Source organism: Alnus glutinosa, chromosome 3, assembly GCF_958979055.1.
Source record: "Alnus glutinosa chromosome 3, dhAlnGlut1.1, whole genome shotgun sequence".
NCBI classification, from domain to species: Eukaryota; Viridiplantae; Streptophyta; class Magnoliopsida; order Fagales; family Betulaceae; genus Alnus; species Alnus glutinosa.
The window spans coordinates 2,474,569-2,489,359 of NC_084888.1; the positions used below are offsets into that span (position 1 = coordinate 2,474,569).

The window sequence follows — 14,791 nt, forward strand, 5'->3', positions numbered from 1 at the left end:
ATTGGGTTACTTATATTCAAGCACATGAATAGGCTTATTATTGAGCAGGTTTTGGTGGAGTTTTATTCCAATACGTGGATAAACTTATTCCATAGCATTTTTTTTTTTTTTTTTTTTTTTTCATTTAGAAGAAACATTATACAGATTTATCGACGACTCCTTACGCTCTATGCCAGCCAATGTTATTGAGTTTATGTTTTTGGCTTCTTTAGATTGTGTTCTGTTGTTTAATCTTTACATCCTGCCATGGTAGACTTTAGATCAGATCTTGCTCTCTTATTTTCTCATAGTGAAACTTATTGTAAAAGAGAGGTGTTTTTTTGTGTCCTTCTACTAAGGTAACTGCCATCAAAGTCAGGAACTAGTCATGTACTTCATTTTTAAGAGTCTTTGTACCCTTAATTATAGCTTTTGGTCATTTGGGTCTCATATTATAATGAAGGTTATTGGGCTGTCAAAAAAAAAATAAAAGCCACATTAGAGGATAAAAAAAAATACAAAGATTATATGTAGCATTATTCTTTTCATAAACCATCAAACGGAGTAAAAAAGGAAAAGTAAAAAAATTAAAATTAAAAAGGTAAACCCACCTGTAGGAGCTTTAATGGTGGGTGTCATCAATACGTATCATGGAACTTATCATCCTTGCAATGAGACTAACCTCACTCCTTTGAAATAAATAAATAAACAATCTAATCTACTGACAGAAAAAATAAATTCATTAAATGCTGTTTTTTCACGTTTATAGTAAATAATAATTATATATATAATTCTAAAAATCATATTTTTATCTTTAAAATATTTTATAATGCTGATGTGTCAGTTTAATTAATCCTTAAATTAATTTTTAAATTTTTAATTTTTAATAAAAATCCCAATAATTGATTAGACTGCCGCGTTATATGTATACACCATAGATTCTACCAGAGCACGAGCGGAACTACTAAAAGGTTTGGAGAGGCTTCAGTCCCCGAGGCTCAAAATATTCCCTAATTTTTTTTTAAAATATATTCCTATAATTTTTTATTTTAAAATCAAAATTTTACCCTCTTAATTTTATTTATTTATTTATTTTTTAAATTTCGCTCCCCATATCTAAAATTGTAACCCCTCAATAATCGGTTGAAATTGGCATGCTTATAAACTAATATATTTTTTTTATTTAATGAAATATTATCTGCTAAGTTCTGGCCTAAGAAAAAAATTAAAAATTAAAAAGCAAAAAACATAAGAAAGAAAGATGAGTAATCAACTAATTAAACAAAAAATAGTCGGTGCTTGTTCGCCGGGGGGATGGGGGCATAGAGCCCTCCTCCTCCCGGTCTTTGCTTTGTCTACTTAGCCCTTCAGTGGTTTTGATTCCTCCCTGGGTTGGTCTATTGGAGAATAGAGTCTCCCGACCAATAGGGTTGTAGAGTTTTTTGTCCCCCGGACTTGATCCGGTGGTGGTTTCAGTCCCCTAGCCCGTTTGGACTATGGTGGTTTGTTCTTTATTTGGTTTTCGTCGTTTTTTCTGTTTTGTTTGGTAGGAAACACCCAATCAGAGGTTCCAGAAGCGGAGAAGCTGCCGTTGGTGCCGCCGGTGGGTAGATCTGGAAGTGGTTTAATTTCGCAACATTCTTTGGAACCAGATCTGCTCAGATCCGCCTATATACAGACGACACGCGCCCTCCAGCCGTTCCCGTCGCCTTCCTCTGATCCAAACACCGTCTTTTCCGGCCGAGACGCTCACAGGTCACCGGCGCGTGGTCTGCACGCGCTTGGGGTTTTCCACCTTTTCGGCTGCGCGTGTGTACAACGCCCGTATCTTTTGCCGGTTCTGGTGTGGCCGAGAACTTCTGGCGATCTTCCGCTGCTGTGGTTCTTCCGTCAATGGCGCGTGTGCTACACGCGCCGTCGCCGGCGGTTTTTTCCTCTTGACGGCTGGCGCTTTTTTTGGGTGCTTTATGGTATTCTGTCCATCATTTGGCGGCTTTGCTCTGTTCGTCAGCTTAACCCAGGTCATTGCTTTTTAGCCCAAGTTGTGTGGCCTACTCCCAGATCAAGTAAAGGTTTTTATGCTGACGTAGAGACATCATTCTGTTGGCTAGGTTTCTTTTTGTTAGCAACCATCTATGATGGTATGAGAGTTTTCATCCCCAGTTTGCTTTGTGTTCAATTAATCTGGTCATTGGTTTCTCGCCAAGAATGTGTAGCCTATTCCCATATCAAGTAAAGGTTTTTTATGCTAATGCAGAGACATCATTCTGTTGTTAGGTTTCTTTTTGTTAGCAATTATTTGTAGACTCGTGATGTGTTTACACTTATACGGTGGTTGATTATGTACACCAAATTTGGTGATTTCTTATGAGTCATTAATGAAAGAATAATGATTCAATGCCACCTAAATATACAACTTTTCACCACCTTGCCTATGTGGCAAGGTGGTCCCCCACTATTTTTTGAGTTTTTTTATTTTTTAAAAATAAATTAAAGTGGGGGACCACCTTACCACATAGACAAGGTGGTGAAAAGTTGTATATTTAGGTGGTAGTGAATCATTACTCTATTCTTAATGAAAAGCCTAAACTCTCTTCAAAAAAAAAAAAAACTAATTAAACAAAAAGTGAAAAATAATTCAATATTTCTTTTAAACTACCATTCAATTATTAATATTTTTTCAAATTATCAATTGTATTAATGACCCTTCTAAATTATTAAAAAATGTTAATGTCTATAAGATAAACAAAAATGTCCTCATACATTCGAAATAAAAACAATACTAAATTTTCTTTTTAAAAAATGAAATTTATAAAAAAGAAAATAGAAAAACGAAAAATAATCATAATTAAAAAAACAAAAAAAAATAAATAAATGAAATTAAAATAATAATAATAATAATAATAATAAATTTTAATTTTTTTGTTTTAGTTTTAGATATATAGTTTTTTTATAATTATATGATGGGTATTTTTATTATTGAGACTTAAGAGATATTCATATATTCTTTTGAGAAAAATATTTTTACACAATACAAACACATAAAATGAGATTCACTCCAATAGTCCACATATCTTGAGTTTTGTTTCGTTGTGTACCCGTCACAATTCCTTGGTATTAACGCAATTAGGTGTAAGAAAAGTCGAAAAGATATCAACAATGAGGGATAGCTTGGGAGAATGTGTACTTTTACCATAATTCGATTCGATTACTAAATAGGCTTTGTCGCTGTCGCTTTCTGGCTGCCTCTCACTCGATACCTCATCTCTCTGTTACGATTATCGCAAACAACTTCTCTCTCTCTCTGAGTTTGGGGGTCATAGAGACACTTTCTTGTTGATGAACAAAGGTAAAAAAAAAAAAAAAAAAGATCTTTATTTAAGGCAAATAAATAAAGATCTTTCAAAGATATTTTCTTGCTAGAAAAACAAAGAACGACTCCTTCTCTTTGTCCATGCAATTAATCCTTTTAGCCTCTTCCTTTCCTTTATTTTAAATTTGATGTTTTCCTGAATTGGTGAAAATTTACCGTAATTGTAAGCTTTGCAGTAATGGACAGACAAGGGTTTGCGATGAGGTTGAGAGTTCTGGTAATTCTGTTGAAGTTTGATGGGCATTTTCATGAATGGGGGGTTTTTGTGCCATTTTTAAAGCTATCACTGTAAGCTTTGATAAATTGAGTTTGTAAATGCTAATTCAGGTTTTGAAGGCTGAACAGACAACTGGGTTTGGCTTATAATTTGGAGTAGTTACTTGACATGGAAGCTCGTATGGATTTATTTGATAAGCTTGGCCCCGACCTGTCTTCGGAGATTCTAACTTATTTGGAGGATCCGTCTGATCTTGTCCGTGCTAGTTTCGTCTCACGGTCTTGGCGACATTGTGGTGAGCTAAAACAGTTAAATGTCTTTTTAGTTATGCTTACAACAATGGTAGTAATTGTTTTTCTTTTTTCTTTTTTATTGATAAGTAACACGTTGGACTTGAACCCACAACCTCACCCTCCACCTTGCTACAAAGGGGGGAAGCACCATTTGAGCTAAAGCTCATTGGCATATATGAGTGATTGTTATGGTAGTAATTGTTACTTACATCTTTTTGGTATGAGTGATTACCATATATGATAAATATTTTTGTACTTAACTTTAAATAGAAAACTTGATCATTCTGGTTGTCTTTCTAACATGAAGGAACAATTAGAAAGAGGCATTGTTTAAGTAGGTAACCTACTTCGTTAGGGGAATAGATGAATTAAGTGAAGTTGTAAAAATTGGATGCTGGAGAGCGGATGGATAATGGGTGTTAGAATTTTATTTGATAGTAAAACATTGTGTCAGATGTGTATTTTCTATTTTTTTCTTAAAGGGAAAAGAAAGATAACGAATTCAATGCCCGGTATTTTTTTTCTACCTCTTCTCATAGAGTTGTAGTCTGAGGTGATATCACCTTTGGTTGATATGTTATGCTTCTTGCATAACCTATGCGATTGAACTTTTAAGGGAAAAATAATTATTGAAAGCTCTTTTTCAAAGGGGTTTAGTTGCAGCAGAGACTAAAGATAATGATTGGTTTGAACTTTTGATGTTCTGCAGTAATTGCAAATGGTCTTTGGAAGCAGTTCTGCTTGCGAATGTTTCCTCAGTTATCTAGAGTTGCTCGTGTTATTGAATTGAACAATGGCAGCGAAAAAGAGCCTGTTGAAGTCGGATCTAGCTATCAAATGGAATGGGAATCTTTGAAAAGGGATGATAGGGTCTATGCTCTTTTAGCTCGATATTGTACATCATTTCTTGTTGGGAATTGCATTTCACAAGCACTTAGTGCATCTAGCACTGATAATTATCCAGAGGAAAGCATTGAAAATACTCTGGAACCAGCAGATATTGTTGAACGGAGGGGTTCGTACTGGTCAAGTAAAGGACAAAGTAATCCTGCGATACCCGAGACACTAATATACAAGTTGGCAAGTGAGTTGTGTGTTGTTACTGAGATCAATATACGCCCTTTCCAAGGTGTAGTGTCAAAACTTCTGCAATCTATGTGCTCTTCTAGTTTGTTTTGACCGTTTACACATCTTTTGATGATGATGTGATATCTTTACTTGTCCAGCTTACTTTCAATCGGGTTTACCTATATATTCGGCTAGATCTGTGCGATTTCGAATGGGTCATCCCAGAAACCTTGCGGATGTAGGGAGTGATCTCCCTATTGACTCATGTCCTGGTTCTGCTGATGACAAGTTCGTATGGACCTACACTTCGCAAGAATTTCCAATGGCTCAGGTGTGCTCTAAGACTACTTTCTGTTTTCTTTTTTCCTTTTACATTTTATTTTAGGTGGTTTCTGGTGTGAGGGGATTAGGGATGTCTAGTGATCACAAATATTGGACTGGGAAGCACCCCTAGCCACAAGTCATCCCCTCTGTCGACACTTAACTAAAAGTACACTGCTTTGCCGACCAAATCTTCTTTCCTTTTGATTTTAGCTTGAAAATTTGTTTCTTTCTTCTGGCCTGCTTTCCATTCTGCCATAATATTTTTTAAGCACTTTAATCACCCCTTTTCCCCTATCTTCTTCTACCAACAAAAGAGACAAGACTAAGGATCAGGGAAGGGACAGAGGTCTCAACCCAACTAGACAGTCCACTGCTGATCACCTTCCCAGAACCTGAAAAAAGCAGCCCATCTAGCTGCCCTATGTGAAACACTGTTTATGCTTATATTTTATTGCAACTTATTTGGAAAGTTGAAAGTGGGTATGACTTGTCAATTATAAGCACTAGCATATACCCCTCGTCATGCGTGGGTTTTTATGAATTAAAACTGCGTCTTGTGATTATGTTTTAAAAGTAATAGATAATGTACAAAGTAGTTTAAAAAAAAAACTTTTTAAGTTATTCTATTAGCATGCTACATTTAATTTAAGAAACAAAATAAAAATTTAGGAATAAGAATGAAAATACGTAAATGTATATTGTAAATTATCTCGTAAGGAAGCAAAATAAATCACATGTATTAAATTTTTATAGATGTTAATTCAAGAGACCTTTTACATAATATAGGAATTCACAAAAACAAAGAACAAAATAGTGCCTTCACATCATTGCAATAACTTGTATTCAATATTTACAAACAGGATAACCTGTATTAAAATGCTACATAAAATTTATCAAGTCTGTAAGCATGAAATTTAAGAACTTTGTACGAATTAAACTGTGTCATGTGCTTATATTTAAAAATTAATAGATAATGTACAAAATATTTTTTTAAAAAAAATTGAGTTATTTTATTAGAATGCTACATTTAATTTAAGAAACAAACTAAAAATTTAGGAATAAGAATGAAAATACGATATTGTAAATTATTTAATCTCCTTGCTTCATGGCACCAAGAGTGCAAGGAAACAATACACAAAATAGTAACAAACAATAAAAACACATGCAAAACACTCTTAAAAATATTATTAAAAAAAAAAAAAAAAAAAACTTGTCTTATCACAACAGTGATCAACTCAACTAAAAAACAATTTGTACGTAATTTTGGCACCAATGAACCAAAAGCAGCATTCTGTATGGTTCCATGTGGAAAACAGCACACGGAAGAAATTTACCCACACAAATCCTTCACTTACTAATAAATAAATAAATCTCTCTCAAATGAGTCAAATCTATGATAAAAGGCGCGCTTACCAAAAAAAAAAAAAACCAATCTTTCTCAAATCTATGGGAAAAGGCAGTGCTACAGTGTCTCAAGAGCAGAAAGGCCATGCAGAACAAATATAACGCCTCCTTCATACTAAACAAAAGAAGAAAAGACTAGTGTTTCTGTGGGCGGTAATATCATACTGGAAAAAAGAAATGAAAAAGACGTTTGTGTGAGGGTGCGCGGCTCAGTCTTGTGCCATAGGTCCAAGATCTGCGAAGGCGTTGGTGCTCTGCTCCGTTAAGCCCCCGCGTAAGTCTATTTGGTCGCTGGTGTTTTGGTGTGATTTTCTTTTTTTAAAAAACCTTAGACTTATAAAATACTTTGTAGTTAGAGTTTTAAAAGCGACCAACATAATGGTAGAATACAAAAGCACTGAAAGAAATACCCCAAAACACAATTTTAAATACATAATCGGAGAGAAATACATATTTAGACAAATAAATAACACAATACAAAACGAATTTCAAGAAGAAATGTAAAACTCATAAAACTTACTCGGTGTAGAGTGTGAAGAAGAATTGAGAGATATAGAGACAATGACATTATATTGTTTGCTCTGTCTTGTTTGAAGTCTGATGAAAGAAAAGTTAAAACGGTTGGCGTTGGACTGGCTCTTGAAGATGCATCAACTATGTATAATAAAAGCTTTTCAACGATCTGAAAAACAAAACAAAATGTTGAAAGAAGTAGCGAAAGTTGAAACCTTGTTGATGAACAGTACGTTGGACTATCTTTCAGATGCAAAAACTGCGTACAACAAAGCCTTGTTGACAAACATATCTGAAAACAAATGTGTGAAACCAAAAAGTGTAGAAACGGAAATAGTGGGGAAGAAGTCTGTCTTTTCTTTTCTTTTTTCTTTTTTTTTTCTTTTCTTTTTTCACTTGATCATGGTTCAGATGGAGGAGAAGGAGGTTGGAGTTTTTAAACGTTAAAGCCTTTGCTTTCAAATGTTTTAGTTATTTTGTTAAAAAAAAATAATTGAACGCATGATGATTGAAGAGGTTTTGATGAGGCGTAGAGATGGAGAGGAAGCATGCCTCTCTTTTTCAGATCTTATTCCTTCACTTTTTTACAAACAGTTATGATAGAGTTATAAAAGAAAATTGAACGAGAAGTGCTACACATCCCAAATTTTGGTTCCCAAATAATATGTCACAATCTCATATAATCTATCATTTTGAAAAATGTATCATCATCTCATAGGATGATGACACGTCATTTGGGAACCACTTTTGGGGATAAAAATTTGGGAAGTAGAGCATTTTCCAAACGGAACTGCTCTTCTTCACGTTTTTGCAAACAATTATGATACAATTTTATAGCCTTCGCCTTCAAACGTTTTAGTTATTTATGTAGGAAAAAATAACTAAACGCATAAATAACCGGTTCAGTTATAAAAACGTGCCTTTTGATTGACAAACTTAAACTCACCGTTTAACTTAAAATGGACACTTGGAAGCATTTTAAGCCGCCACTTGTCTCACTATTTAGCATTTCTCTGAATGATTCCCCGATTATATATATATATATATACACCTATAGATATAAACCACTTCCCCAACCTCCTTCATCACATCAAGGACCTGAAGTGAATTCAAGAAGCTGCTGGATTTGACTATACCTTCCAGGACAAGCTTCAGCAATGAAAGGATTTGGAGTGAACCTGATGTCTGCACGTATTGACATATCCCCCTCCACAAAAGCTTAGGATAAAAGGATTTAGAGCTTGCGCATATATGACATGCTCCGGGGAGTTGATAGCAATATTTCCATAGCTACTGGGGTATGCGAAGCAATGTAATGGATCCTTCAGTATTCTTGCTCTGTGAGACGTGATTAGAGCTTCCCAGAATCAATCACAAGCTGTGAAACAGACTTCAATACCAGCAACCAATACAGAAAATGTGATTGGGGACAGTAATACTGTGAACTTAGGCATAATGACAGCATATATGTTCTGTAAAGTTTTTGTTTGTGTTTGAGTTCGTGTGCATGAAAGAACCCTAGTTAGTAAACTAACATATGGATTAACTGATATATAACAAAAGGCATAATGGATTTTATGTACACCCGATTGTGTTAAGGAACGGAGGAATTACTATTGATCAGAAAATAGCATTGTTCTCAAGCCATAAAAGCTGCATTACAGATCCTTCCATGGTAATTGCCTCCTTTTATGAGAAGTGCACTCCCATTCTTATTGAGAGATTAAGAACCAATTTTCAGTTTTAGGAAAGTGGACTGTTCTAGGATAATATAGAAGCAAGCTATTAATGATATGAGAGATTACACTGGTTGACACATTTGAAATTTTAGCAGTTTTAATGCTAGTTTGGATTAGTTACTTGCTCTTTCTTGCAATTGAAATCTTCTGTCTTCTATCATTTTTAGCTGAGCACTATCTGAAATCTTTTCTTTCTCTTGATCTTATGCTTGTTTGGATATAGCTGACTTCTTTAATGACTTCCTCATGAAAAGGAATTCGAGTTGCAGAAGTTCAAGCTTCCAGAACCTGTACTTTGTGTGGGTGGAATTTTGCAGATTGAGTTACTGGGTAGAGTTCAGAGACAAGAAATGGATGGCCTATTCTATATATGGTTTGTTTCATACGTTCCTTTTTTATGATTTATGTTTAATACTGATTTGTGGTTATACTATGGAGGATTTATTTGGCCCATGTAATGCAAAATTTTCTGATCAACAAGATCAGTACTATAAGGCCAAAACACACACACACACACAAAAAAAAATAATCAAATCCTGCACTGCTAAGTGTAAATTATAATCTATTATATGGCTTAAAAAAAAGGTGATGTTGTATATTTTCTCATACTTCCGGTTCATACATGTCCATTTTTGTGAATTGGCCAACAAGAGGTAAATTATAAAAATAAAAGGGGGAGAGGATGGACAACAAGATCTGTATCTTCTGTCACCAGTTTGCTGCTTGGTTTGCCTCCGCCACTTTCACATACATCAGTAAATTTTGGAAATTTATTTCTTCCACATGGGGAGGGTTTTATGGTAATAGCTCGTGCTCTCGAGTCTCGGAGTTTGATTATTTTTTTCTCTAGTTTTATTTTCACGTCCCTGTTAACACTTTCTTGATATTAGCCTAAGCTTTTGTGAGAATGACTAGGGACTGGCTTAACTGGCACATATCTAAGCTTTAGATTCTGTTAGTTTCTGTGGAATATGAATTTGTGGAAAGAAGTGTACCAATGGAGTCTGTTTCAAGGATGGTATAATTATTGCAGTACTGTATGCTATTATATACATAACATGCATGGTTCTACATAATCAATGCTTGTAATCCAGCCTTTCTGCCCTCACAGCATTCTACAAAAGAAGGGCCTATAGGGGCAATTTTTTTCTTTCCAAATTAATATTTTGCGTGACATTCTTCTTGTGCTGCAAATAAACGAAAGGCAGAAAGTTGTATATAGTTTTAAGTTTGATGCACTTTATTGCAAATTGCAGCGTATCTTATGTTCAAGTTGTGGGGCGGTCCTTATCACCAGCATTTGGTGTAGAAATTCTTGAACCATCTGGGAAGTTTGTCTTGAAGAATGACATGAAGCACAAGCTTCATACCCACCCGAGCTTACCTGAGGATGAGCCCGGTGAAATCTCTGCTGATCGCTTGCAGAGACGTCTCAGGGATTTGCAGCATATTGTGAATCTGTTGCAGGGAAATGTGGTAGATGTTGAATATGAATTTGGTGAAGAGGAAAACGCAGCATGGGACGCAGATGATCTCTGAATTTGTTATATATCGTATCTACTTAATCCCAACCCCCCCTCCCTCCTTTTCCAAAACAAAACAAGGGATGCTATTGAACTGAATTTGGCTTTAGTTTCTTGTCTCTTAAAGCCTTAACATATGAAGGATTATGTCAGAAAATCCTTCTTTCTTCTTATGCAGTCCTTCTATCAAGAGTTGTATAGCCTTAAATATTGTTTTTTTCTCGTGTAGTGTTATTACCGATGTTGTAAGTCTCTTTCCTATTAGATATTGTTAAGACATTACGTCTATTTAAGGTGAGTGAGAATGCTGTGACAAACGGTTCATCACTGTTTATCTCTATGTACTTGAAAAGGAACTACAAACTAAAGCCAAAGCTAAGCTTTAGGCTTCAAAAAAAAAGGAAATTACAACAAATTAGGACCGGGTAACCCAACAATAAACACTAGACACTACAAAAAAAATCACCTCTTCTTAATGGTTTTATTCAAAACCGTCTAGAATTATAGTTTTACTGACGGTTTTAATAAAACCGTCTGGAAATTAATTTATAGACGGTTTTTTAAAAGCCATCCCTAAATTTAGAGACGGTTTAATTAAAATCATCAGTATATTTTAATTTTCAGACAATTTTATTGTAACCGTCTGTAAATTTATAGACGGTTTTAATAAAACCGTCTAGAAATTAATATTCAAATAAATTGAGAGACGGTTTTTTTGAAACCGTCCATAAGTTACAGACGGTTTGTTTACATCTGTAACTTTTTTGAAACAGTCTGTAACATCTTTCTTCTTTTTTTTCTTTTTTTTTTTTTTTTTTTTTTCTTTTTTTTTTTCTTTTTAAAACAAAACCTTCGTTCTTAATTCTTCCTCTCTCCGAAAAACACCATCGTTCTTCTTCCTGTTTCTTACAGCTCTCTCTCGTTCTTCTTCCTCTCTCCGGCCGGCGATGAAGACGGACGTCAACGGGATTTGGACGGTCGGTGGGAACGAGACTCGTGACGGTTTTTGGCTAGATTCGACAAACCTACGCCGGTGTACATGCGTGGGTTTAATAGATCCGGCTGAAACCTACGCTCGGCTGGAGTACAAAGGGAGATCCGGCCGGAATAGGTGGATTTCCGACCGGTTCTCTCTTCCTCTCCCCCCTCCAGCCTCCTTGTCACTACTCTCTTCCAAACCACCAGATGGATCTTTGTTTTTTTTTTTTTAGGTTTGGATTGTGTTTGTTTTATATATTGTGTTTGTTTTGGGTTTGGAATTAATGTTTGATGGGTAGTGCGAGAGCATGGGTGCGGTGCAGAAGAAGCTGATGGAAATGAAGATCGGATACGTGTGACTATTACAACCTTCCGGTGGTCCCTTTAGCCGGCGAGATGGCTATGGAAGAAAAGGCAACTAGACAAAAAAAATAATAACAATAATAATTATATTAAAAAATAATAATGCTTATAATTTTGTTTTAAAAAAATATATATTTTTTTTAAAAAAAAAAAAAAAAACTAATTCTGGATAGTTTGGGCCAAACCATCTGGAATTGCGGACGATTTGGCTCAAAACCGTCCATAACTCAGATTAGCGACACATTTTCCTGGACGGTTTCAAAACCGTCCAGAAAAAATCTTCTGGACCTTTTTTCTAGATGGTTTTTTGTAATTTCTGGACGATTTCAAACCGTCGAGAATTCTTAAAATTTTTGTAGTGAGAGAAAGTAGACAATAAAAGATAGTGCATCAAATGAATGACGCGGGCTTATTAATTGGCGTTCATACTTGGCGAGTAACAACTACAAGAAACACTGAGAAGAGACATAAAATAAAAAGGTCAGAAAAAATATAAGCAAAATAGCAAAGCCAGCATAATGGAGCGGAAGACAGCGGATGAGGTGGCAGACGGCCAAACGTATAGCAGAAAGCCGTCTACGCGTTGGCGCGTGAGAGACATGCTAGCGAGTGAGATCTACTCGCGAGCGCGTATGGGCCACGTGTCAGCGCGTGTTGGCTGGATGGAGACGGGATCGGTGGCAAATGGAAGCGGTGAAGCCGAGGAGCACGGTGGAGTGGCGTGTCTGAGGGTAGAGCTTCCTAAAGTTGATAGAACTGAGTTTGAAAAACCCAAATCTAAAGACTTCAAAAAAATGATGGATCCGCGGATAAGAACGGCTGGGCAAGGCGGAATTCGAACGATTGTTGATGGAGGAGCCAACAAAATTGATATTCAAAGATAATACCTCAAAAGAGGTAGATATAGCCTCCAAAGAGGCGGATATGGCCTTCGAGAAGGCAGTCGGAGCCTCAAAAGAGGTTGGAAATGAAGGGGGAGGGAAGAGGAGGGGAGTAAAGGGGAAGGGGGAGGAGGAGGGAGTGGATTTAACTACCTCCTCTTCGGTAGCCATGGTTATCAGTGGTGGAGATGTCTTCAGGAGAAAGAACGGAGCGTTTCACCTCTCAGTTTCGTTCACTCACCCATGTACATGTATTATTGGGATCTGCTTTGTTGACATTTGATGAGGACTCAAATTTTGGTCAGCCCTTCATCACAATGCTGATATAGTAGTCACTGGTACGAAAGGCCTAAAACTGTGGATATGTTTTTCAAGAGTATTTTTTTTGTTTTTTCTTTGAAAAAATATTTTAACGTGTGACATGAAGGTAAAGACAACTTTAAGAGTTCTATGTATTAAGTTGTTTATTAATATTTTTGTTTTAAAAACATAAAACAGAAAGGATAAAGAAAAAGCTTGATCAAACCAACTGTTTTAATGTGACATAAGGGTGAAAAGACTTGACATTTTCACCGAGCTCCTTATGTGTGCTGAGGAGATTGAGCGTGGAATTATCATAGCCGAGAGTGCTTTTGATATCTTTGGAATACACACTAAAAAGATAAAGCGGCACCTGAATGATCGAGAATTAAGCAAACATCATGAACCCATTGGCCAAGAGCACTTAAGAGTCCACAGCTAGAGCATGTGGTGCGAGTGTCCATGGTTGCCGGTAGAGTCCACAGCTAGAGCATGTGGTGCGGTATTTTTTGAAATTTCTTGCTCGAATTTTGGGAATGGGAGTTGGGTGCGGTATTTACTTGCTCAGATAATCTACTCACCTGCAAGAATTTTTAGAGGATTCTTGTCTTGCAATGAAACTGCTTCATTGTATGGGATCTGAATCCCTCATCCAGAGTGATAACATATTAAAGTTTGAGTCAAACAAGTCTCGCAAATATTCCCAAACCCAAAGTAGACTATGAGATTGTATATAATCATTTTTTTTAAAAAAAAAATTAAGATTAATATACTTGGGAAAAAAATCTATTGATCAACCATATGAAAAAGGTGGACCAAAGTCTCCTATAAATACGAGTATTTTGTACTATAATTTCATCAAGTAAATATGAGCAAAATTTAGGCCTTAGGGCTTCAACTTCTTGGTGTAGGAACCGAACCAAACCACATAAATTTCCACTGTGTCAATTTTCTTTATTATGCTTTTAATTTCCTTTACTTTATCTTTTATTTCATGGTATCACAGCTACAGGACTATGGTTAATACAAAGTTTTTCAATCTTGGATTGCAATTTTTATTTTGTTCCTTTATCTTTTGTTTTAGATGGTTGTCGATCAAAGTCATGGAACCTTTTTGGTTCTGTTATTGATGCTATCATTTAGCCCATTGTTGGCCCAATTTTTACACCTTTCTAGTACTGTTTGATGACTTAGACCCACTTAAGGCTTATAGTTGGCCTCATTTCACCCATTTATTATCTATTACTTTAGCCCCATCGTTGACTCTATTTTCGCCCAAGATTTTTGGCATATTGTTGTTAAAGGCCTATTTCATGTCATTATTGCCGTTATCAAGTCATTGTCACTTGCCGTCACTAACTCTAGCTAGTTTTTGGCCACCATCTTTGGCTTCCATTGCTGGCTGCTATAGTCTAAAAATAAAGTTTAAATTCAAGCTTTCAAAATATTTAAACTAGAGTTTGATGGGAGATATTAGAATATACGATATGATAATTATTCCTTAATTATATTTTAGGATTGATTGTAATAATAATAATAAACAATTTTTTTTTCAGATTTTTTTATTATATAATTTTATGATGGATATCTTTATTATTGAGAGATCTTGATATATATATATATATTATTTGTTTATAGTTTATATGAAATATTAACGCAATTAGTAGTATGAAAGGATATCAACAATGAGGGATTAGGGATAACTTTGAAGGTATGTGTACTTTTACCATAAAAATGTGAGAGAGAGAATACCAGGCAGTTGAATAATGCCAAAAACACAAGACACGGCCACGCCGCTGGAGATGGACACGTTGTCGAAGACAAGAACACGCTGCC

General features: G+C 35.5%; 1 protein-coding gene across 4 annotated transcripts; it reads left to right on the forward strand.

Moving 5' to 3' along the window:
* The first annotated feature begins 1,860 nt into the window (after nt 1–1,860).
* On the forward strand, nt 1,861–10,682 carry LOC133862699 (F-box protein At4g00755-like). 4 transcript variants are annotated; one of them, XM_062298549.1, is made up of 7 exons: nt 3,068–3,328; nt 3,521–3,569; nt 3,680–3,864; nt 4,572–4,991; nt 5,089–5,261; nt 9,165–9,283; nt 10,167–10,682. In XM_062298549.1, the coding sequence occupies exons 3-7, from the start codon at nt 3,738–3,740 to the stop codon at nt 10,447–10,449; spliced, it is 1,122 nt and encodes a 373-aa protein (XP_062154533.1). In that variant the 5' UTR covers nt 3,068–3,328; nt 3,521–3,569; nt 3,680–3,737; the 3' UTR covers nt 10,450–10,682. The 4 variants fall into 4 exon arrangements, with proteins under 4 accessions (XP_062154532.1, XP_062154533.1, XP_062154531.1 ...); XM_062298547.1 differs by having other exon boundaries at nt 3,529–3,569; XM_062298548.1 differs by lacking the exons at nt 3,068–3,328; nt 3,521–3,569 and adding an exon at nt 1,861–2,000.
* Nucleotides 10,683–14,791: the final 4,109 nt, after the last annotated feature.

Coding starts and splice junctions, on each gene's coding strand:
- LOC133862699 (XM_062298548.1), top strand. CDS start 3,738: ATGGAAGCTCGTATGGATTTATTTGATAAGCTTGGCCCCGACCTGTCT. Junction 3,865..4,571: donor ACGGTCTTGGCGACATTGTG/GTGAGCTAAAAC, acceptor GATGTTCTGCAG/TAATTGCAAATGGTCTTTGG. Junction 5,262..9,164: donor AAGAATTTCCAATGGCTCAG/GTGTGCTCTAAG, acceptor CCTCATGAAAAG/GAATTCGAGTTGCAGAAGTT.